Here is a 25,249-nt window from a genome sequence, read left to right as displayed (position 1 = left end):
TGGTAATTAATTGCCGATCTCTGTGGAAACTACTCATACTTTAAATTCGGTTTATTACAATTTGATATAATGTGCTTGCTACTTCCAACCGATTTTGATTTTGGACCGTCACTATAAAACGTAGATTACAATAAATTCAAGCAGTAACATTTATTGTCCTCCAACAATGATTATACCTTACATAACTGTACATAACAACATGCATGTGGTACAGATTTACGCGGATAAAATTGTACCGAGGCCAACCTAAGTATAAGTTCCACCTTCAGCTCGATATTTACTATTATTTACCTGTACAATTCAAGCAGCAAGGACCAGCACCTTGATTGTTCCTTTACTATTGGCAGCTAACATGGTGGGGCTTTCACTCTTCCAGCACACTGCACTGATGAAATAAGATCCTGCATCTTCGTCATTATCATCCAAATCTGGAGACCCAAATCTATGCCATGTTGCAGGTCTGGAGATAGCCTGTGTATTGCGAATTGTCACAATTTTTTTCACAAAGAAAAACGATAAAACTCTAGCAAGTGACAAAGCAAGAGCTGCTTTAAGTAGGATACCGTTACCTTGTGGTAGACAAACACTTCATTCGTTTCACTGCCACAAGCTAGGAACTCATTGTTCCCTGTAAGACCAACAAAATTCTTTTCATTTGTGTGCCCTCGGAAGGCGCGGACCTGAAAAACATCAATATCCGTTTAACAATGTCATAACACAAAAGAATGATAATAAATGGGTGAAAAATTATAATAGGGGACAAAATCTCTCTTTCATATGAAACTTACATGCACATTGTTCTTAACATCCCATAATCGCAAAGTATTGTCTGTTGATGCAGAAGCAAGCTCGCTATTGGATAAAAATTTAACATGCGACACTGTCTTTTTATGGCCGCCAAAAATATGGAGGGGATGGCAGGTGTTTCTTAAGTCATAATAATGGATGTGATGGTCTGCAGAACCAACCTGCACGATATAAGGTAGTTACTAGGTATTGGTTTCTTCAGGGTATAAGGTAAACAAATGACAATACTTATGAAAGATGATTATTTAGTTGTAATATCTTTCTTTGAAAGAGTTTAAATTTAAGTAAAGAGACATTAATTTAATGAATAAATTTCTAGTCTTAGTCTCTTAAAGTTCACTCCATTAGAGAAGCTTTTAGAATGAATGACCAAAATATATTTTGCATGTTTATTAAATAGAAATTTATTTTCTTTAAGAAGAAAAATCATTATTCATATTTTATTTTGACAGCATTTATTAACATGATAAGTTAAGTCACGCGGGTAGTGTTTGGGAGAGCTTCTAGAAAGCACTTTTCAGCTTTTCTTTAACAAAAGTTTGAAATTTTGTGAAATTTTGTGAAATAAAAGCTGATAAGTTGATAAGTGCTTCCTAAAAACTTTTCTTAAACACTATCTAACAAAGTGGTTTACTTACATTAAGTAACATGTTCGTAAGTGCTGTCAAAATATCTAAATATTAATTAATTTCATTAAAAAAATCGAATTCCTATTTAATACACATCCGAGATATCATTTTGGACATTCCTTCTTTTCTGAAAGTGTATATAATGGAGTAAACTTATAAGACCAAGACTAAAATTTATCCTCAAAGGATAATAATCTCTTCATGTTAAGCCCCAAACTCTTTCCTCCATCTTTTGATCAATGACGACCTTAATACATCAAGGGTCATTAATTCAATTTGACTAAATATTTCGTCAACTATATTCTTTCACCGGTCAGATAGAGAATCTATTGGTGGACAAATTTTGTCATTATAATCAAAACAATGACACAAATGTATGAATCCCATAAACTTGTTTTCCCAAATTCAGAGATGAGGAAGGAAATTCAAAGGATTCATTTTCTAATGTCAATTTATTCAATATTGTCAAACAGTTAAAAGTTCTTCTCTTTCTAACCCCCCATGGATAAAGCAATGAGTGTGCCGAGATCTCACCATATCTTTAAAATGAGTTATATTAGAAAAGATTAGTAAGTCAATCCTAATATATATAATTCAAGATGAAAATTTTCCATGTATCATTAAATACATTCAAGATCAATTACTCAATGAGCATAAATTTCAAAAACAACTTACATTTTCATCTGGCCAAAAGGTAAACAAAAAATTTTCTGAATTTTGAAAAATAAATTTTATCCTCTTTCTATTTTTTTTGTTTTTAAAAAAAAAATCTATTTTCGTTTTAGTTTTATTTTTACTTTTTAGATGAATAAAGAACACCAAAAAATTCCACTTCATCACGCACCATCTTGCCAATGGTTTATGGCGTTTATCTTTTGACATCTCTAATTCTTAATCCATTGGCGAATTTCACTTTTCGATAAGACATTAAAGACTCTCAGTTTGGATCACATAATGCCATGACCAGAAAGTGAGATTCCAAATATACTATGAATCATCTTCAAATTTGATCCACAGCCCTCACATCCAATAGCTATTTTTCTCATTCTTTTAGTTCCATTTCTTTGGTGTATAGCACTTGCTTAATAAACATTTTCGCAAGTGATCTAATCATCTAAAGTTCGACAACCTGATCATATATCTTATCATATTCAGAACATGAATGCATTAGATATGAAACATGCTTCTAAAACATACGTAAATGTTTTTGTTACGGACTTTATTATTATAGACCATAATATGTTAGAGATAGGCCCAATAGTCTGAAGCCCATGGAAGAATCTAGATGTAAGAAGGAAGGGGGGGAGGGGGGGGGGGGGGGGTGGAATAAAATGTGGAGTCGTAGCGGGTTAGACACATTCATGTTTATTCTGTTGTCAAGACTAGCTTGTGCTAGGGGCAAGAGTGCTTTCTCGTGTAAAGGGAATAATTAAACCCTTGGCTGAGTAGAAATACTCAGATTATCATATTGAATTTTAAGTTTTATTTGTGTTTTGAGTTGTTAGAAAATTTTGTTCCTAACAGTTTTTCAAACAAATATGGCATGAAATGAAGCAATATGTATTTACCATTAAGATCTACTTGGACATCTTGGGAAAAAAATCAGCATGTTAGACCACATAAATGTACTTTAACACATAATTTAGTTAGCAACCAACACCTAGTTTCCAAACTAAAAAACAGAAAAAGGAATATCAAAATGATTTTCTTTACATAAGTTTATTTAATAAAAACTTGTTTTGTTCTAAGATAGTTACAGTTAAATTACTAACTATTTCTAACAAATAATCACTTTTCTTTGGTTTGAACTGATCACGAAATGGTAAGAAACTGTTTTCACAATCCAAATGGTTGACTAATGGTGCTATCTTTTCTTCAAGATAAAATGATCCTCCTACTTCCTTTCCATAATCATTATTTTAAAAAATTGAATTTGTGTGTTACTTGGATGAAACGCAAAAAACTGCAGATTAAGCGCGACGAATGTAAAAAAGTTTTGATTCATGCAGAAGTGTGAAAAAGGCGGTCAACCTACGGTTGACCTCATTAAGTGCGAAAAGACGTGATTAACCATGAACTTTTTAACTAAAATATAACTTAAATTTTAATTTTTTTAATGAATTTTAAGTTAACATTTTTTAATAACAATTAACTTTAAATTTTAAATATCATAAATTTGATAATGTAAAATTTTAAAATATAGAAAACCTAGAGACACCAAAATATTTTTAAAAATTACTAATTACAATGAAAAAAATTCTAAGATTCACAAGTTTATTCTTAAATTTTGTATGTTGATGTATTCTATTGATGTCAATAGGGAAAATACTACCATACTGATTACAGTGGATATCTCGTATCCGAAAACTAGCATTTCGCCCTTTTAGTCCTCTAGGACCTAAATAACTCAATTTCACCCATGAACTATTTGTGTCAATGGATTAGTTCAATCTAAAACTTGTGATAATCTATTGAGTGGATATAATTGAAATTATAGAAACAACTACGAACGTTTTTCATGCTTAATCTCGTATTAAACCTATTTAAGCTTGAAATGCTTGACCTCGACACTTCGCAACTCTTTGCGCTTTTTAAAACCTTTGAAAAACTACTGACTCCAAGTAAACCAAATACTTGAAGTATTTTGTGTCGGGTTTGCCCTCATATGGAGACCCCATCAACCCATTTTTATTTTTCCTATGTAGTTTGTCTCCAGACAGAAAGTTTTAGGGTATCGTCCAAATACATGGGACAGATTAATTAATTAAAGTATCAAAAAGAGCCAACAGAAAATTATAGTTTAGATAACACAAGCATGGCAACCCCACACCAAAACTCTATTATATGGAATAGGAAAAATGTTCAGGGATTTTAAGAAAATGTAGAAAAGATATTGTTGAGTATGGATATTGCCACTCAATTTTGCCGCTGGCCCAACCTACGTCCAATCCCCCACGTGAATAAGGATAAAAGGAGGAAGACAGAATAGACTCACAGAGAACTTACCGCAACAAATTTACTGGACTCCGGACTATACTTTACACAGCATATATTTGCCTTCATATCAATGTTGAGAACACTAGCCTCTTGATTTGTGCACCACACCTTGACCTGAAATTCCATCAATCACTGACATCAAAACTCAAAAGGGACAGTAAAAAATATTTAGATCCTCAGAGCTAAACGTTAAACCACTAAAACAATCTCAGGCCACAAACATTTAGCAGCCTACAGTCGGTATTTTTATTAAATCCCAATGAGGTGGATATGGATTAGCACAAAACCAAATAAAGCGAGTAAAATAGTTGTCATGAACCAAATCTTTCCAAAAACATATTGGTAAGAGTGGTTTATACAAACTTGTTTTTAGTACTACTACAAAGGGGCTATCAAGGCTTCAAACTCATTACCACTGTCAGCCAACTCCAAGAGATGGAAATGTCATTCAAGCTATTATTAACATAGGTTTAGGGCAAACTCAATTCTCCAGTTTTTGTTCCTCCATGGATGATATCATGCATTATTAGCTTCGCTAAATAGGTAAAGGTGACCATGACCAACCAAGTTTAAACATTAGCGTTAGACCTGGAACACTGTTCTCTTTAAAGAAACATAAGCCTATGTCATGGCGGAGGGTAGTGAACTTCTATTTGTTTATTAAGATAAATAAACCTAACAGGAAGGTTGATGCATCCACAATTCAAAAAATATAAATACAACTTGATAAATTGACTATGTAATCAAACTATTAAACAATTTTCTAGTTTAATTCTGGATAATGGAACACAATTAGTCCTGTATTTAGACATCCTCGTGTTTAAATGAGTGAAAAACTATTTATTCGCATATTTTTTACGAAGAATTCACAGAATATTTGGAACACTGGATAATTGAAAATCAAGTCATTAACTATTTTGTTTACCATCTATTCTTTTAAATAATAAAATATCATTCGACACATCCGTAAGTTACCATTTTATATCAATCTGTCAAAAGGACATGATTTACATACGTCAAGCTTTATTATCACAAAGAGGTTATTAAAGTTGTCCAGTGTGGTTGCTTACAATTGAGCTCCCAGCTATTATATCAATTTAAATTGAGCTATTAGATCAATTTAAATTGAAGAATTCACTTAGTTCCTGATATATAACTCATGCATCAAGGCATATGGTAATTTGGACATACATATTATCATTACATTAACTAAGGTATGTATATGAAGCTAAACAATCATGAATACAGAGGATTTTATTTGTTCACAGAAATTTGTTGCTCTATATTTTGATACCTCGAGAGCAGATTCTCTATGTCAACTCAATTGTTGATTTATTTAGATGTTATTATTTATGAGTTTCTCAGGTAATTGTGTTGGAATATTCCAAACATGTTTAGTAGTTACCGAGGTCCCATTCGGTGTGTACGAGAACATCCATTACAAACAGAAATTTGATCACCAGGATTAGAGGTGATAAAAGGACCAAACTTTAAAGTATGCCAAGGCAAGAGTTCAACTCATCTGTATAATTTACAGTCCAATAATTCACATTTTTTTGCCTAGAGCGTCAATGAAAATTTTTCTTACTTCACCTTGCAGTCATCACTACCAGAGACGAGCATCGACGGTTCAGTTCGGGAAAAATCTACACTCCATGCACGTTTTTCATGCTCCTCATATTCCATAACACTCTGGATAAACCCAACAATTCTAAGTATTTTCCAAGTAACAATTTTTTTTTCAAATAACAAAAAATTTGACCACCACCAATAAGCTAAATGAGGATTTTTGCTCACTTGGTGGCAATGACGTAAAATGTAATTCATGGCTCAGCTGGATACCTGTCGTGTAACAACATCCCAAACAGTGACTATTCCTTCATAATCACTGCTGGCTATATGGTTTTTGACAAACTTATTCCAGGTCAAGCAGCTAAGCTTGGATCGTGTCGACATTTCCACAACTGGATGCACGTCTTTTGTTTCATTGACGACCTGATTAAAAGGTATATGTTCAGTCTCATAAGCTGCCCAAAAGGTAATATTCTCTTATATGAAATAAAGCATAAAGGAGATCTTTGGAAAAAATCACTATATGTTTACACTAGAGAATCATGGTATATAATTATCAATGACATCAAGTGATTTTTCTTAGAATCATTGAGAAGGTACGGACTCAAAAAACAATTGTCTCTATAGATCTTGACTTTGAGAAAAATTCATGTCTGAAAGGAATATTGAGCATGGTTCAACAGAAAAATAATTTATTCTTTCTATTTGGTTATTCAAAAAATAGACGGTTTTTATAATACAGTCCCACATCGGTTTGGAGAAGAGTTTAGATTGGTTTATTAGCGGTTAAAATTGATCATATAGCAACTTGGATATGTAAAACGATGACAGATACGAAGCAATCTGCACAAGAGCCCAATGAGAAATCACGCTCATGCGAGCCTAAGCGCTAAGCCTGAGGTGTGACAAAATGGTATCAAAGGCAGATGAAACGGAGAGACTAGTGTTATATGAGGTAAAGTTCTGCATATAAGGGAGCAACCTCTTGAACTTGCATCACAAAATTCCACATGCATAGGAGCCAATTCTTTTTTTTTTTATCAGAAACATAAATATTGTTATTAATAAGTTAAAAGAGTTAAATACATATGTGGACTAGAGGTCCACAAGTTCCTCTAGGAGTATAGTTTGAAGATTATGCTAATTCAAAACCAGATTCCAGCCCCTATACAAATCTGAAATTGCAAAAGTTTGGAATTCATTTAAACTATGTAACCACACTGCTACTCTCAATTTGATCTTATCCCAAATCTCTTCAATCGAGTCTTCTACGTCTTAAAAAATCCTCCGATTTCTTTCCAACCATGCGTTCCAACAAACGCAATGTATTGTAATTTCCCATAGAGTTTTCCCTCTTTTGCCCAATGAACACCCCAAATCTGCCGCGTACAAATCCTTCGTGGTCTTTGGTGTCACCCAAACAATCCGAGATCCTTTAGCACTAACCACCATAAGGAACTCGTGAATAGACAATGCACCAGCAAATGATCTAGACTCTCTCCCCCTTTCTTGCACAGCACACACCAATTAGGATTTAATAGACATTTCGGAGACCTCTTTTGTATCAAATCACAAGTCGGCAGCCTACCCAACACTGCTGTCCATGAGAATACCTTTACCTTAGAAGGAATCGGCACTTTCCAGATTGTTCGAAAAAGATCAAATTTTGGGAACAAAGCTTCCGGAAAGAAAGAATCAAAGAAGGATTTCACTGAAAACTCTCCAGGAGCATCCCACTTCCAATACCTAACGTCCTCTCCTCCCTCCGAAATACTAACCCTGCCCAATATATCCAGTAAACTGATTAAGATCACGACGGAAGTGGAAATCCCAAGAAAATGAACTGGACGGAAAGACTGGGACTAAAGAAATAAAATGCGAAATTGGCTTATTATGAGATCTAGAAATCTGAAAAAGCAAAGGAAAAAGGATTTTAAAAGCGGATTGCCCCACCCAACAGTCCTCCCAAAATCTAATTCTATCTCCCCCCTTAACCACTAACCTCAAAGATTGAATAAAAGCCGGATAAATCCTAGAGATGAACTTCCAAGGACTCCGAAAGGTGTTATTCCTTGCCAACCCCGTGTCCCAACCGTTTTCTTGCATGCCGTATTTGCTGACTACGATTCTCTTCCACAGCGTGTTCCCCTCCTTTGAAAAACGCCACCACCATTTTCCCAGCAAAGCTTTATTCCTCAAGCAAATATTTCCAATTTCCAAACCACCCCAGTTTTTCGGGATGGTAATCTTATCCCAGGTTATCAAGTGGTTGTGTTTGTCTCCGTCCGGCCCATCCCACAAAAAATCCCTCATTAGCTTCTCCATAGACTCGGCTACCCCTCGAGGGATTCTGAATAGCGACAAGTAATACAACGGTATGGCGTTCATAAGTGCCGAGATCAAAGTAAGTCTCCCTCCTCTCGATAAGAAAGTTTTCTTCCAACTTGCTAGTTTTTTTGTCAATTTAAACATCACCGGTTCCCAAAAGGAGACTTTGACTGGATTTCCTCCCAAGGGAACCCCTAAGTATTGAATAGGCCAAGACTCCAACACGCATCCAAACTCATTTGCCATCTCCTCTTCCACTTCAGCCTCATAGTTAATGCTCAACAAAGCACTCTTTTCTAAATTGATTTTTAAACCCCACATGTCACAAAATGATAACAGCATGCCCTTCAAAAATCTCAAATGTCATTCATCCTTCACAAAAAATAATGAGTCGTCAGCAAATTGTATGTGAAAAACCTTGACCCCCTCTCTTCCTACATCCCATCCTTGAATAAGGTTCATGGACTTTGCCTCGTCCATCAATCTTGCCATAACATCAGCCACCAAGTTAAAAAGGAAAGGAGATAAAGAATCGCCCTGCCTTAGACATTTTTCTCCTCTTATTTTGCCACAAGGCCTGCCATTAATTATGATCGAATAATTAACATTGTTGAGGCAGCCCTTGATCCATTTTCTCCATCTATCACCGAAGCCATTCTTCATGAGCACAAAATCCAAAAATTGCAAATCCACATTATCGTATGCTTTCTCGAAGTGCCTTGAAAACCCATCATTTCTTCTTCTTCAATCTGAATTCTTTTACCATCTCATCAGCTATGAGGCAGCAGTCGAGGATCTGGCGTCCTTCAATGAAAGCTCTTTGTGAATCCGCAATAGTTGTGTTCATCACCTTCTTCAGACGCGAAGCCAACACTTTGGCCATTATCTTATACAGACTGGTTACTAAACTGATAGGTCTAAAAAATCCTTGATGCGGCATGAATCCATTTTTTTTTTGGAATCAAACAAATATAAGTTTCGTTTGTCACTCCGTTAACAATACCTTGCTCATAAAACTCATCAAACACCTTTACTAAATCGCTTTTGATGACATGCCAACACTCCTGATAAACTTCAAGTGAAAACCCATCAGCGCCCGGGGATTTCGATCCGTCACAGACTCACACTCAAACACTGCCTTTTTTATTTCTTGCTCCGAAAACGGCATCTCAAGCTGTAACAAAGACATCACGTTCTGAAAGTGGAGTGATTGACACCTCTTGTCCCATATCGGTTTGGGATAATGTTTGAATTAATTAACAAGGACAATGGACTCTTATAGAAATTTGATGGGTTGACCATTTTTTAAAGCGATTACGGATAAAAATATAGCTGCTACAAAGCTCATTGTGCAATTGCGCTCGTGCGGACCTGGGTCTAACACAATTTGCTCCTCCCCAACAATCCCTTCTTAGTAATCACATTATCTAACAATTTACGGAGATCGAACATGTGCTCTTAGCTCTAACACCAATTGTACAACTTCTTGTACCACATTGGTTTCGGCAAATAATTTAAATTGATGAATGGTTATACCCCGGGAAATGTCCGGGTCATCCTTGGACCCGGGTCGAGAAGAAGAACCCGAGGGAAGGGCAAGGCAGAGCCCGGGTAGAAATGACGGCCAGGAAGAAAAGCCCTGGGAACCGGGCATAGGGGAGCTCAGGTAAAGGGGGCATCTAGCCAGGGAAGGGCACTCCCCCACCGACCTCAAGGCCCTATAAATACCCACAGCAGAGGTAAAATCAAGGAGTTCACTTCATCCCAAAAAACACTCTCTACATTCATTCCTTTCAAATATTCTTTCTTTTCTTATGTTTCTTATGTGAGCACATTACTGACTTGAGTGCCGGAGTGGCACCGTCGGAAACTTTTCCAGCACCCCACTAGCCTTTCTTGTTCTAGTGTGTGCAGACATCGGCAAGACAGGGTCCATACCACCCTGTCAGTAATTCATACAGGGAAGACACCCACTCACCTCGGGAAGTTGCCCACCCGAGCCTACCCAACTTTTCTGGGTGACATCAGTAAATAAAGAGTTGTGAAATGCTTCTATAAAAACTTGAGTTAACCATTTTGTAAAATGCGTACGAAGTAGTTATTAAGTAAACCCATCATGCAAGCATGTTCGTACGAGCTTGGGCCAGGGCATGACAAAAATTGTCATCTCTAGATTCTAGGAGTTGGTGGATGGACTCCAATAGAAACTTGATATTGCATTCTGATGGAAGAGTGTTGTATAACCCATGCCCCACATCGTTTGGGACAAGAGTTTGAACAGATTATTAAGGAGTTATAATTAACTCCTATTAGAAACATTTTTCAGAGGTGAGAAAGTTGTTATATAAGCCCATTCTACAATCAGGCTCAAGTGGGTCTCGAACTATTTAATGATACAAAAGACAGTCACCATTAGAAAACCTGAGAGATAAGTGCTATGCAGGCATAGTGTTATGTGTGTGGAAACTACCTGCTGAACCTACAGGACAAAGTACTGCACGCAAGGGAACCGCAACTTGAACTTCTAGGAACAAACTCTGGATTCTCGCTGATAGGTGTCAATTTTAGGTGTTTTGGTGTGCTGTTGAGTTTATTGTTGCATGGTTTTTGTTCATTTATTTCAGAGTTTGTGCATCTAAGCCACTACTCATTTTAATGTGTTGATTTATAGCAAAAGTGGTAAAAAGATGAACTCAAGGTGGTGGAGTGCAAAACTTGGCAACAAGAGTTGAGCTAGGGCCGCAAAAAGTAACGGACCTATGCAAAAGCTACCACCCCGGTGCATATTGATGGAGAAATTTATTTCGAAATAGAGCATGTCATGCTGGGGTGGGTAAATGATACCGCCCAAGCGCACGTTGGAGAAAAAAGTTACCGCCCCAGCACAACGCGAAGCTAGAAATAAATCTGTGTGGAGTTTTTGGGCCAAGAAGGAAGGAATTGCTGAACTCTTTGATGCATATAAAAAGGTAAAAACCTAGGTAAAAAGAGGGAGCTGCCAGAAGAATGAACCACCCAAGCAGAACAACCCGACTACGAGGAGCCAAGCGAAGAAGACAATATTTCACACATTGTTTTCTCGTTTCTCTTTCTCTTGTAGTATTTTCTTTTCGTAGACTCTATTGGAACATTGGTTTTTGATACTTTCAATGATGAATTTTAGGGACCAGTCCATGTTGCCCCAAGGGCAATTGGATGGACCAGATCACATCAGCAGATCAAATCAAATGCCCTTGGGGCAGCTACCCCAAGGGCAGCATCGAACTGACCAAATTTTAGTAGGTAACTTTTTATTTTTGCTGAGAATTAATGGATCTCACCCCAAACACTTAAATGCGATTGAACTTTGAATATTTGGTTTCTATACCAATGAATACTTGATTTTATTATTGTGTTAACTTTATATGTTAGGGTGTGGCTAACTTCATCATAGATTTATGTCATGAATGATATCGAAAGAATGATTTATGTCATGATTGAGTAATGGAATCCGTAGATCTACAAGTCAAGTAGATATAATATAGGAATGGGTACCGTTGATACCCATAGTTCGATGGATCGAAAGTTATGAGATTTCAACGAGTATAAATGCAATCGCTCGTGATAATAAGAAAATAAATTTGATTATTTCATTGAGTAGTCTTAGTTTAGTCCAACTCGAGAGAGTGTGTCGATAATTTAGGAAATCTCGTCAAAAGTATGAATTGAGCGTTAAACTGCTTATTTAAACCAATTGAGAGTTGGGTGAACTAAAATTCCAACAATCATTTGACACATTTGAACTTTATACTCTAATTTGATTTCGTCTTTAGTTGTTCAAATTTAATCTATTTATTGGTCTTGAACCTTCAAATATGTTTTATGGAACTTCACTAAAGAACATTGTGTAATAAAGATCATTGTGTAGCACATTCTCTATGGGACAATACTTGTACTTCGTCCATTATAGTATAACTTGACTCGTGCACTTGCGATTTATTGGAGCTTAAACGAGAAAATATTATAATGTTTTCATAGGGTAAGAATTGTATGATCACTAGACATTGGTGAATCGATGAATCAGGCCGCGATGTCCTATGAGGACATCACATTCTAAAGGATGGGTTATTGTAGTACTCCTGCCGCGCGTCGATTTTAGAAAAAAAGTTTGGATTTTCATTATTCGGATGCTGTAGAAACTTGAGTTAACCATTTTTGTAAAGCGAGAATGGATACTGAATAATTACTATAAGAGTCCATTGTGCAACTATGCTCGTGAGGGCCTAGGCCTAAGGCATGACAATTTTTATAGAAATAATGTAATCTTGGATTTTGTTCCTGCATATCAAGCTTTCAATACGAGAAACGGAATACAAGTAATTCTCCTAGTGTTCTTCCATGTTTGTACTAAATTACTAATGACAAAACCAGTTGTCTGATATGAATATTTCCACAAAGTGTGGATCTTATGCATGTTTGATAATTTTCTTAACATAATACAGCCACTAATTACACACACAGTAGTTAATATTATCAGACCAGGCTTTTCCACATAGAACTGATGGTTGGCGTCATGTTCTCTCTTGTTTGTTGTGCACAATTTGTAATTAAAATGGTTTTTAGATTCCCGCTCCTCTGAGTTTGATATTTGTACACACTCTCACTTTATTTTATATGCCCCAGCCTAAATCTTTATACATAAAACATACAGGCACAGGCAATGGGAAGAAGTAGAGAAGGGATACAGGGGAGAGAAACCTACTGATGAGAAATCAAAGACTTTAATGCGTCGTGACACTCCAGCAGTGGCAAAGAGTTCGTCATCACGATCAAATTCTATACTGCAACAATTATCAAGCACTTTTACATGTTTTAAGCAGAAATTACATTTCATAAAACAGCAAGGGGAGCAGAATCTATAATGGATATAAAACAGAAAGGATTGAGAAAATTACACAACGTGATACAAGATTCGTGAAAATCTCTTGAAATCATATCAAACATAAAAAGAAGGTTTAGGAGTATCCTGTTGTTAATGGCATTGGAGTTCCTGGGATAGTGATATCAGAATCCCTTGACAAGTTAGCATTACATCTAATCCATGAAAATGCAGCTTCGAACTCGGTTAACCAGAAACTTGTTCGTAACAAAACAAAGAATTCGAAAGTTACTTTTTGAGAAAAAAAATAAGAATAATGAGCACTGAAGAGAACTTTCTTCAGAATTTTTTTGCTAGATGGGTTTTTCTACAACTGACTTGACAATTAGCTATTGCCACAACAAAGTCCAGCTTTCTTTAAGTGGATGTGGCAATTCAATCCACTTCAAATAGAAAACTTTTACATTAATTTGGTTATAGATTAAATTATGCAAAAGACTCATTAACCGTCTCTGTTACCAATATCTTCATACCTTGAAACAATATTGGCATGATGAAACAGATCTTCATGCCTAAGCTCGGCAATTACTCGCAATCGACTGTTCCAAAATAAGGTCGCCGAAATACATTAGAAAATGAAGACTAAGCATGCTTGTATGATACCTTATGGAGAGAAACTCTAGAACTCTACCTGTACCGTGTGAAAGTATTTAGAACTGACTGAAAATCAACTAAACCAACACTATAGCCTTCTCTATTGAATTTACTTTTGTCTTTCTTTACTTGGTTCAGCAATTGGTTGCTTGACTGGCGTCGTGTTTGTAAATAAAAGTCTTGAAGATCATTAAACTGCAGAGGAAGATAAGAATGATTCTCACAGGAAGGAGGTGAACATGGATAGAAGAAAATTTTAGTTCACAAGAGCGACCAGATATCCGGTTAAAATTATCAACCTATCCACATAATCTATTTTCTTCAACTTCACGAAGTGAAAGTAAAAAATGTGAACAAATCCTGGAGCACAAGCAAGAAAGAAATTCAAAGATAGACAAATCAAGCCGCGGAAGACATGAAAATAACATTTATAGTTTTCCAAGCAATAATAATAATGCATTACCCCTCCCAATTAACCATATGAAATTTCATACGGCGCATGTAAGGTTTTGAAAGGTCAGGAAGAGCATTAGGAGGGAAAACCAAGCTTCACTGATGGCCATTAGTTAAGTAAACCACACTGTAATATCATAGAAGTATGAATCCAAATCAAGTGTCTCTCTTGTTACATAAATACTAAGGTTCTCGTCATCATTGATTTCCAAATTTTTTGTAACACAAGAACAAGACCATTATTCATGTACTTTTTAAGAACAGAACTAAAACTACTAAAAAAACTGCAAGTATCTTTTTCCCTTGCTAAGTAACTTTCTAGTCAAAGCCATAACTGCATCCTATGTTCTTGTAGCAACACCATTTTCATCGATGTATAGCAGTATAAGAGAAATAAAAAAAGAGAAATAATAATTCATTATTAACAGCTAAAAACTTCAAAGATTTTTTGCAAAAAATTCCGAAATAAAATTTGAGTTGATAGCAAATTAACCGTCAATTAACAAATGAGATAACCCTACTGCAGTGTTTTCATAACCGGATCGGTAATCAAACCGATAAACCCTTGAAAAACAGTTCAATCGGACAGTCGGACCAGAATATTGTTATATTGTATAAAATTATAATATAATATAGTAATTGATATATTTTAAATTTTAAAGACCTTAAATATGTATACATATATATCATTAAAAAATATATATTTACCAAAGTTTAAAATCTAAAGAAAAACATATATATAATAAAAATTATCAAATATTATTATTTATATATTTTATAAACAAAAAATAAATCAAAATAAGTTCAAATACTTCTAAAATAATATTTTTAAAAATTTTAAAGCCAAATAATCATGTAAATATAACCAAAAATAAAACTTTTGAATTTTAAATATAGTAAATAAGTTTTTTGAAAAGGATATAAATAATAACTAATTTTTAAAAAAATTAGGTGAACCTGTTTTAAACTGGTTTACCGGTTCTTGACCGGGTTTGACCCGTTCCGAGCAGGTTGACTGTTAAAACAGTTTTGGACTTACTCCAGACTAGACCCGTGACTGGCTGCCAATCGAACCGGCCGGTCCGGTCTGGTTTAAAAAACATTGTCCTGCTGCAATCATCTCCTATTGCCAGGATAAAAAAGAAAATGACACTTTTCAGTACTTTTATGAGGAATACAATCTCTTTCAATAGAAAAAATGCTACTGAAAATAACCAAACTAGTAAATCCGATCTCTATATCACATCATTTTTGCTCCACGACCCTTTGAAATAAATTCCACATCTTTTACAATATCATATAAAATTTCATTCCCACAAAAGTTAATTTGGTCAGGATCAATTGCAAATTTCAAATTGCCCAATTATTTAGGCAAGACAATACTTTAGCTCAATCGAAACATTTCAATGAAATTGACAAAATAATTCAAAGTTGATTTTCCATAATTTCATTTTATGATCCAAAGTCGAACCCTCTCAAATACTTGGTTGCAGATAACATGACTTTCTGAGGTACCAGATTCTTAGAGTTTCACAAGAGCAATGAATTGCACAACAAAATTTAACTGAACAAAAAGGTATATAAAATAGTCTGCGGGCTGAATACTAAATAACAAGAAAACAGAACTGCAGAATGGAGAAAAGGTTCCAAAGATTCAAAATGATGGTATTTGCATGTCTTGTCAGTTTATCTTCGGTAAATTATGAACCACGTCAGGTAAACTACCAACAATGTTGTATGCATTTCCACAAAGTATGATCAAATTATTGCAAGCAAAAATAAGAATCAAAACAATAGAGCTGACTGACATATATATTAAAATTGCCCTCATCTTTTTAAAAACATTACACACTATCCAATGATCGTGGAAAATTCCCTTTAGATTTTAATAGGTAAAAAATCAAACTAAAAATAAAAATAAATTGCATATAGAAATTATTTGATATCTATTAATTTTATTTTCTCCATTTCTTGACGTTTACAATGTGCCACCTGTATGAGCAGAAACTCGGATCTATATGTTGGAGACACTCGAGCCTGGCCCACATCTTTAACAAGGTAAATTACCAGCAATTCAATAAATTAAGTTTTTCTCAGAATAATTAAAGAGCACAGTCATAAAGTAATATTTTGTTTACACAGGTTTTATCAACTAAGCATTCCCTAACCTGTGCATGGACGCGTTTTTTCCTAAGTACGGCCAAGCCAGACTGACTTATATGCTGTGAAGTTGGCCCACTAAAAGATGCGTCCTTGCTCTGGGTTCCAAGGGGGTTAACTTGAGCCTTTTTCTCCTCTTTCTTGTTTTTGAAGTTAACAGAAGTTATTACTCCTTTTGCATCACAAGAGTTAATAACAATGCCGGAAGTGTTTCGATCAACTAAAGAAGACTGAGATCTTGTTCCCATGGGTTCATAAGAAATCATCTGCAGATTACCCGAATACCGGTCTCTTGCTCTGTAAAGCTCTATTCTGTGCCTTTCCACAGCATTTATGTCCTCTTTGATATACTGGAGATCGTGTTGCACCTAAAACAAAGAGAAACATTACAGTTTTCAAAAAACATTCTATAAACTACCACTGGAAATGTAATGGACCTCAGGAAACTTCAAACTAAATGAGAGTCTCACATAGCCGTTTAATCCAAAATCATTGATGAAAAATTCAAAAATTTTGAAAAGCAGACAAGTATAACTTGCATTTGAACATGAGATGAGCAAAACCAATTACTTAAGACCCATACTTTTTAACGGAATGGCTGCAGAAGAAAGTACTAAAAACTGGACACAACCTAAAAATAAGAGGTAAGACAGTAGGAGACTCCATCAAGTTTGAGTGATGATAGCTCAATCTTGAGAACTTTATGGCTATAAATAAGGTTCTAAAATGCTTGAAGCCCGTCGAAGTGTGGAGGTCAAGCTTAAACGACATTAGTACGAGTTTAAGCGTAAAAAAGTGTTTCGTAATTTTTAGTATAATTTTTATTATCTTAAGTCAAACAATAAATGAAAGGATAGAATTACCATAAATTTAAAGATTAAATGAATAAATTTTCAATTTCTAAAGAACATAAAAGTATTAAAATTGCAATATTTAATAGTTTTTTACAAATATACAAGATAATATAATAAAAATAAGCTCATTATCAATTAGTATATCATATTTATATTCATGTTTTTTTTATTTAATTTTATATATATATACTGATTTAAAAAAAATTAAATGAAATCTTGTGCTCGAAAAAGTCGTTGCTTAATCGAACATAAGAGTATTAAAGCTTAAACGAAATAAACCGCCACCTTAAGCAAGCTTTTTAGAACATTGCCGAACCATAATATGTTTTACGGATACATACTTACAAAAACCAACATTTCACCCCCTCTAAACTGCTGTAAAGTCTATTTTGAGCTATTCCATTCTAGAGCATCCTCATATCTGATGTTTGCACCATTTTATTAAATTAAGTAACTTTACCACAACAAATTCCATCTCTAATTCCATATCAGAGAAATGACATTTATAAGTTAAATCTAATAACAAAATATTTAATACTCTTCGCGCTTTTTGTTGCACAAAATTGTCGACTAAATCATCATATCAAGTTAAGCTACCATATATTTTCTCAGCAAATAATATGATCAGTTACAACATTGTAGAAATCCGAAGATCAAAATCCAGAAACCAAATAATTAAAACTAAAAACATCAACCCCAACACACAAATATACAAGAAAAATACATTCAATAAAAGAAACGGCACACTAGTTAACCCTATTTGAATAACCTAATTAACTCACCTAAGTAGAGCAATTTAACAAAGAAAAACAACTTTTTGTTTAAGATGAAACATGTTTTTTTTTTCATTTTTATTTTACCTAAAGAAAAAAGGATAAACAAAAGTACAAAAAAATGACCACTATTTTAAATTTTTAACAAACAAATTAAAACTTCATCCAAAATTTTAAATAAAAAACAAAAAAAATAATTTTTTTTGTGAGGCCCTAGGCTACCGCCTAGGGTGCCTCCTCCTAGAACCGAGCCTGAGCATAACACTAGGTTTCTGAAGATGAAATTTTATTTCTTACGTGAAGAGAATTATACAATCTTTTATACAGCTAGAATACCAGGCAACTATAAAAGGAAAAGATAGCTACAAATCAAAGATAATATTCAGCAAGTTTAATTTAGTAAGTAGATCAAATCAATCCCTAAATATCAGGGTGTAAATCTCGTAGATCTGCAAGGATTTCAACACTCCCCCTCATGCTAGGTTGTAGATGTTGAGTAATCCTAGCTTGGATTTTAGCTCCTCAAGTTGTTTTCTAGGCAATGTTTTTTTCAAGATATCTGCAGTTTGATGACTTGTTGGGATGTAATGAAGAGAGATGATTCCTGCTTCAAGTTTTTCTTTTACAAAGTGTCTGTCAATCTCCACATGTTTAGTTCGATCATGACACACTGGATTTTTTTGCTATGCTGATGGTAGACTGGTTATCACAGAATAATTTTACAGACACTGACATGTGTATGTTCAGTTCATTCAGCAATCGTTTTAGCCATATTCCCTCACATATGCCTTGTGATAATGCTCTAAATCCAGCTTCTGCACTACTCCGGGACATTACCGGTTGCTTCTTGCTACGCCAAGTAACCAAATTTCCCCAAACATAGGTGCAATACCCTGAAGTTGATCTTCTATCTTCTATAGATCCAGCCCAATCAGCATCAGTAAATATCTCAACCTCCTAGTTTTATGTCCTTTTGAAGAAATTTCTTTTTCTCCTCGAATAGACTCGAAGCTCGGCAGTTGGTTCAGGATGCAAAGTGTTACTAGGTGATGGTTGATGACTTGAAATTGGTTGAGATGATTCAAACAGATCAGTAAAGTTTGAGACTGGATTTAGGTATGAATCTATAGCATTCTGTATGAATGTTTCAGAGTTCCATGATTGAAGTTCTTGTGAGGCAGTTTCATTAGAAATTTCAGACTTATAGTAAGGTTGTTCTTCAAAGAATGATACATCCAAAGAGTTGTAGAACTTTTAAGTGACAGCAGAATAACACTTATAACCCTATTGATGAGATGAGTACCCAACAAATATGCACTTGACAACTTTTGGGTCAAGTTTACTCCCAAGATGATCATGAATATGAACAAAACAAGTACACCCAAAGACCTTTAGAGGAATGCCGGATATGATCCTACAGCTTGGGAAGGACTGAAGAAGGAGTTGACATGGAGTCTTGCAGTTTAAAGTCCGAGAAGGCATCCTATTTATAAGATAGGTTGTTGTGAGGATTGATTCACCCCAAAGGAACTTAGGAACAGGAGTTGAAAACATCAAGGATCGAGCAACTTCAAGAATGTGCCTATTTTTTCTTTCTGCAATCCCATACAAGAACTCAAATGGATAATTCCTTGATTTTCAAGATGTTTACCCAGATTTCTTTCAAAATACTCTTTTGCATTATCAGTCTTTATCGCTCGTATTTTAGTTTGAAATTGTGTTTAAACCATAATATTGAATTTTTGGAACAGTGCTCCCACTTCAGATTTTGATTTCATAAGGAACAACCATGTGACTCTAGTGTGGTCATCCACAAATGACACAAACCATCTAGTTCCAGTCATATTTTTTATTTTGAATGGTCCCCACACATCGCTATGGATCATTGTAAAGGTGAGGAAGCTTTATACGGTGTACGGTGATAAGAACTACGAGAATGTTTAGAGCATTGAAACACCTCACATTGAAACAATTGAGAACTTTTATTACTAAACAAGGATAGAAACAATCTTTGGAGATGCAAGAAATTAGGATGACTAGATGATAGTGCCACAACATAGCTTCATTGTCATTATTATTTTCACAAGAAACTGAAACTTTTGAAGGAACACACACAACATTAGAATTCTGGCCTCTAACATAATCTTCATTATTGAGAAGAAAAAGTTCAGAGCACATCTTAGCATTGTCAATCGTCCTCCCCGAATCCAAATCCTGAAATTCACAGATATTTGAGAAAAATTTAGCAACACATTTATGTTCTTGAGTAAATTTGCTGACTGACAAGAGATTATAGTCAAGAGTTGGCACATGGAGGACCGAGGATAAAAGATATATTCTTAGAAATCACTATGGAACCTATTTCTGCCACCTTAGACAAGGATCCATCAGCAATTTTCACAGTCAAATCTTCTCTGCATGGATAGTATTTGTGGAAAAGAGTAGCATCTCCGGTCATATGATCAGATGCTCCCCAGTCCACTATCTATGGGATGTTTTTCTTTGAATGTACAGTGAGGGCACTTAAAAAATGACTTTTTTGTGCCACAGTTCCTGTCCCCACCCTGTTATTATTCTGTGGTGAGAACAATTTTTGCAATAACTCGAGTTGCTCCTTGCTGAATAAGCTGGAATCTGATGTTGATGACCCTTCATTGACTGAAGCATTACTGCCTCGGCTCTCCTTGCCATGAGTTGAATGTGTAGGCTTCCAATTTGTGGGTTTTCCATGAATTTTCCAGCAGGTGTCCAAGTTGTGACTAGGCTTCTTGCATTTTGCACACCATAACTTCCCTTTTCTTTGTCGAGTGTCACTATTGACTTGTTGAGTGCCTCATGCTGCCCAAGCTGAGTTCTCTGTGGGATAGTCGGTGGTTTGTTCCCCCAGCATCACCTTTTTCCTGCTTTCTTCTCTACGGACTTCAGAGAACACTTCTCAAATATTCAGAAGAGGTTTCATTCCTAATATTCTCCCTCGAACTTCATCTAGGTTCCTGTTAAGGCCCATCAAAAACTTGAATGTTCTTTTTCTTTCAATGATTTCACGAAATTTCTTTGCATCATCTGGACAGCCCCACTGGTTTTCTTCAAACACGTCCAATCAATGCCAATGGCATGTGAGTATATTGTAGTATTGAGTGACACCGATATCTTTTTGTCGTAGATCATGGAGTGTAGTTTCTATTTCGAAGATCTCAGATGTGTTTTCCTTACTGGAGTAAAATTCCTTGGCAGCATCCCATATTTCATGTGATGTGCTGTAGAGAAGGAAATTTTCGCCGATCTTGTTTGTCATCGAGTTGACAAGCAAGGAAATCACCATATTGTTATTGATCTTCCAGGTTTTGAACTTCGGGTCATCTGTTTTTGGAGCGGTGATTTTTCCAGTAAGATAATCATCCAAACCTTTGCCGCAAAGGTACATCATTACAGATTGTGACCATTGAAGGTAGTTTTGCCAATTCAATTTGTGTCCTGTGACAGGATGTGAACTACTTTCCACAGAGCCATGATGGTTGTGATTTTGATCCTCGGAGGGATCCTTTTTTCAGAGTCCGAAGCCATTCCGTATTTGGTCATCGGAATTATATCAGAGGTTTAAGACCCTCTCTGATACCATGAAGAAATTCTGAATATGAAATTTTATTTCTTACGTGAAAAGAGAATTATAGAATCTTTTATACAGCTAGAATACCAACAACTATAAAAGGAAAAGATAGCTACAAATCAAAAATAATATTCAGCAAGTTTAATTTAGTAAGTAGATCAAATCATCAATCAATCCCTAAATATAAGGGTGTAAATCTCGTAGATCTGCAAGGATTTCAACAGTTTCAATTGAGTTTTACTCGATAGTTTGGTTTTGGCTTCTGCTCACCCCAAATCAATTTAATGCATAAATGTGATACCCAACATCTAATATTTAATTAGTTCCACAGGAACTGGGAGAAACAAAGCTCTACTTGAGCTACCTGGAATAAATAGTACAAGACTATTTTGTTACCATAAATTCTAAAAATCATGGAGCAATCCCTTTCTTCAGCAATGAATATTATAATGGACAAACCTCGTTCAGTTCAGAAACTTTTTGCTTTCTTAAACAGTGTAAGAAATCAAGAAGAAATTGCATGTTTCTCTCAGCTTCTTCCTGTTCCATTACTCTCTTTTTCTCTGACACCAGAACCAAAAGAGCGTCTAACTCCTTTATCGTTACTTCACAACCCTGTATAAAAACAAAAGATGTGAAGCCTCTGCACAAACCACAAATAAGAAACATATCCTAGCCCTGAGGGATGCATACTTCACAGCATCAGCTGCATAAATTGAAATCATATAGAATTTTCTGGTTCGGTTCATATTAGATGTCATTAGATAGTAAATGAATGCTAGTCCAAAGTAATTAAATACAAAGCAAATGGGAAATCAAGCAGCAATTGGATGCATGTTGTTCCGTAGTCATTTCATACACTGAACAAAGTGAGCTAAGAAGACACGTAAACAATGGCTTTAAGAAACATAAACATGAAATTCAACCAAAGTTTATCAGCATCCAAATGTCTTTACTTTTAATTCAACTTCTGATCAGATAAAACTTCATACACAAGGCTTCTTTATACTCTGAGCAATTGCCTATACAAAAAATTTGTTATCTCAATTCTCATTTTCAATCTACAAGTTCTTGGAAATACAGATTCAGAATTTTCAAAACAAAATTTGTAAAAAATTACGATGAGGTTTTGATAACCAAATTTCATTCAAACAAATAAGAGGGGACGGACAAAATATCCTAGGGAAGCCAATATCCAAGCCTTAATATTTTGGGACCTAACAATAATTACTTTCTAGGATTATATGATATTAACCAGAACTAACCTGTTCCAGTGACTGACGAAATTGTTCGAAGGGTGTTGCGCTTTTCGACCACTGGTGAACAAATTTTTTCTTCAATAGCTACAAATGTGGCACAGAGAACCTTTAAATAAGCTGCATAATTAAGTACATTATTGCAAGATGCTAATCCACAGAAAACCAGGCAATGAAGGGACAAAATGCTGAATCATAAACTGTTGCATGCTCAAGTAGAAAAGGGAATTGCAAGTTTAGTATCATAGTTGATCGGATTAGCTAATGTAGACTTCAAAATATTTAGGTTTTTGACCTCCGAAATCCAAATGTTTAATTATAACATATTTAGACTCACAACGTTAAAGAATAGCTGTACATCTGGTACTCATGGAAAAACAAACTCAAAGAATAGTCTTAAATGATTTAGTATATACTATATAATCATCACCATCAAATTTGATTTCTGATATCATGTAAAACTTAGCTGAGGTAGTTAAATTGATCATTGATCGATGACGGTGGCTTGAACATGCATTTATATGTCCCCGACTCCCCGTGAATTTAGCAGGCGTTCCAGTGGAATACAGTGCAGCTCTTGTCAATGAAGTCTGGTTTCAAATTACAGAATTAATTTGTGACTCGATCTAGGTCAATTTGCAGTTTCACTTTAAAGTAGAATGAGTGGTTGAGATAGAGAAACTGAGTCAGTGGAGTTGAAGATTAAGCGTATTTATTAGAGACTGGTGACTTTGTCTCCCCGACATCGGGCATGTAACAATACTACCGCACTGCGCAGACAAGTTCCTGATCCATAATCATAAAAGGTATATTTGGATTGATGAATTTTAAATCAGAGGCCAATCTAAATCCATAATATGCATTTGGATTTCAATGTCATGAGTTTAAATTCGTAACCTTCTGACCTTGGACAAAAGTGAGTCACATGAAATATATCCATAAAACTCTTATAGTAATTCAAATCACTCAGTTGAAACGCAACCTAAATGTGCTGTTCTAGTTTAAAAAAAAAAAAGGGGGGGGGGGGGGGGGGGGGGGGGGGGGGGGGGGGGGGGGGGGGGGGGGGGGGGGGGAAGCCGCTGATCCATCACGAAACACAAAGCTCACAGGATAAGGGCATCCACAAAAACCAACATAAAACCAAGCAAATCGCAACGATAACACCACCCAACAACCGAAACAAAAAATCACCGACACATCAACCGGAATTCTTCAATCTAAAGTTTACATAAATCACAAGCAAATTTTTTTTTTTTTAAAAAAAAGGAGTTCCATCACACCTTATCCAGTAGAAAATTGGGGAAGAGATGAGAAGTCGTTAGAAAATGAGCGCAGCAGGGACAGTCGCTTTTGTTCTGCAGATGAGTGACAATGCACATATAGCAGAAGCTGTGTCCACACGCTGTTAAGAAGGCGTCCTTTATGATCTGCATACATATTGGGCACAGCAGCTCTTTCTCAGACGCAGCCGCCGCCACAGCTTGTGCGCATGGAGGCGTCTCCGCCTTGTCCACCGCCATCTCCGCCGTTTCCATTAAACTATCTCCCATAGCTCCTCCGCTTGGAGTGCGAGATTGGAACTGGGAGAAAATTGGCGAGGATGTGCGCCTTGGTTTGAAAGACCAATGAAAACGTAGAAACAATAGATTGTTTATTTATTCATTTAATAATTATATATGGGAACTGCGATTTTGATCCTTTGTTATTTTATGATTTTGGTGGTCTATATTTTCATATTTTAGTTTTAATTTTGTATGTCGATTTTTTGCAACTTCAATTTTTTTATTCGAAAATGCTTACGTGACACTATACACGTCAAAAAAAAAAGGAGTATAATTGTCAAAAAAAAATAAAGATAGCGGATTAAAACTGAAATCTGAAAATATAGATGACCAATATCATAAAATGACAAACATACAGGACAAAAAAACAATTTTTCCTAATATATATATATAATAATAATAATAATAATAATAATAATAATAATTAGATAATAGGCAAATGACTTAAATCCTTGAATTCAAACATAAGTTTAACTTCAGTTTTCAAGTCATAATCACGAACCTTCTAATTTTTATTTTTATTTTTGCTTTCAATGCGTGAATCATATCTCTAACAATCACCGATAACTAGTAGCTCATCCGACATCCAGACCCTAAATTTGGGACGATGTCTTGAGTTCGAGGCCCAATTATAATAATCTCTTCCCTCAACTAAAAAATCTCTATTAGTCTTGGAATGTGAATTTCTGTATATTTGCTTCTCTTTTTACTCGTTGCGCTAAGTTTTTTAATAATAATT

The 25,249-nt window shown here is 35.2% G+C and overlaps 1 protein-coding gene across 2 annotated transcripts; it reads right to left on the bottom strand.

Moving 5' to 3' along the window:
- Positions 1 to 35: 35 nt before the first annotated feature.
- On the bottom strand, positions 36 to 24,562 carry LOC140863487 (E3 ubiquitin-protein ligase COP1-like). Of its 2 annotated transcripts, XM_073266948.1 has the most exons (13): positions 24,229 to 24,562; positions 22,958 to 23,035; positions 22,152 to 22,307; positions 16,467 to 16,826; positions 13,883 to 14,040; positions 13,725 to 13,790; positions 13,075 to 13,153; positions 6,276 to 6,428; positions 6,027 to 6,125; positions 4,443 to 4,547; positions 789 to 968; positions 570 to 680; positions 37 to 471 (listed from the first exon to the last, which is right to left on the bottom strand). In XM_073266948.1, exons 1-13 carry the CDS (start codon positions 24,496 to 24,498, stop codon positions 301 to 303), a joined length of 1,986 nt encoding a protein of 661 aa, XP_073123049.1. In that variant the 5' UTR covers positions 24,499 to 24,562; the 3' UTR covers positions 37 to 300. The 2 variants fall into 2 exon arrangements, with proteins under 2 accessions (XP_073123050.1, XP_073123049.1); XM_073266949.1 differs by lacking the exons at positions 6,027 to 6,125; positions 6,276 to 6,428 and having other exon boundaries at positions 36 to 471.
- Positions 24,563 to 25,249: the final 687 nt, after the last annotated feature.

This window comes from Henckelia pumila, chromosome 4 (genome assembly GCF_033568475.1).
Source record: "Henckelia pumila isolate YLH828 chromosome 4, ASM3356847v2, whole genome shotgun sequence".
Lineage (NCBI taxonomy): Eukaryota > Viridiplantae > Streptophyta > Magnoliopsida > Lamiales > Gesneriaceae > Henckelia > Henckelia pumila.
Note: the sequence above shows the minus strand (reverse complement) of the source record. Positions and strands in the feature narration are given on the sequence as shown.

Coding starts and splice junctions, on each gene's coding strand:
- LOC140863487 (XM_073266948.1), bottom strand. CDS start 24,498: ATGGGAGATAGTTTAATGGAAACGGCGGAGATGGCGGTGGACAAGGCG. Junction 23,036..24,228: donor CCAATTTTCTACTGGATAAG/GTGTGATGGAAC, acceptor CCACATTTGTAG/CTATTGAAGAAAAAATTTGT. Junction 16,827..22,151: donor AAGTTTCTGAACTGAACGAG/GTTTGTCCATTA, acceptor TCTTTGTTTTAG/GTGCAACACGATCTCCAGTA.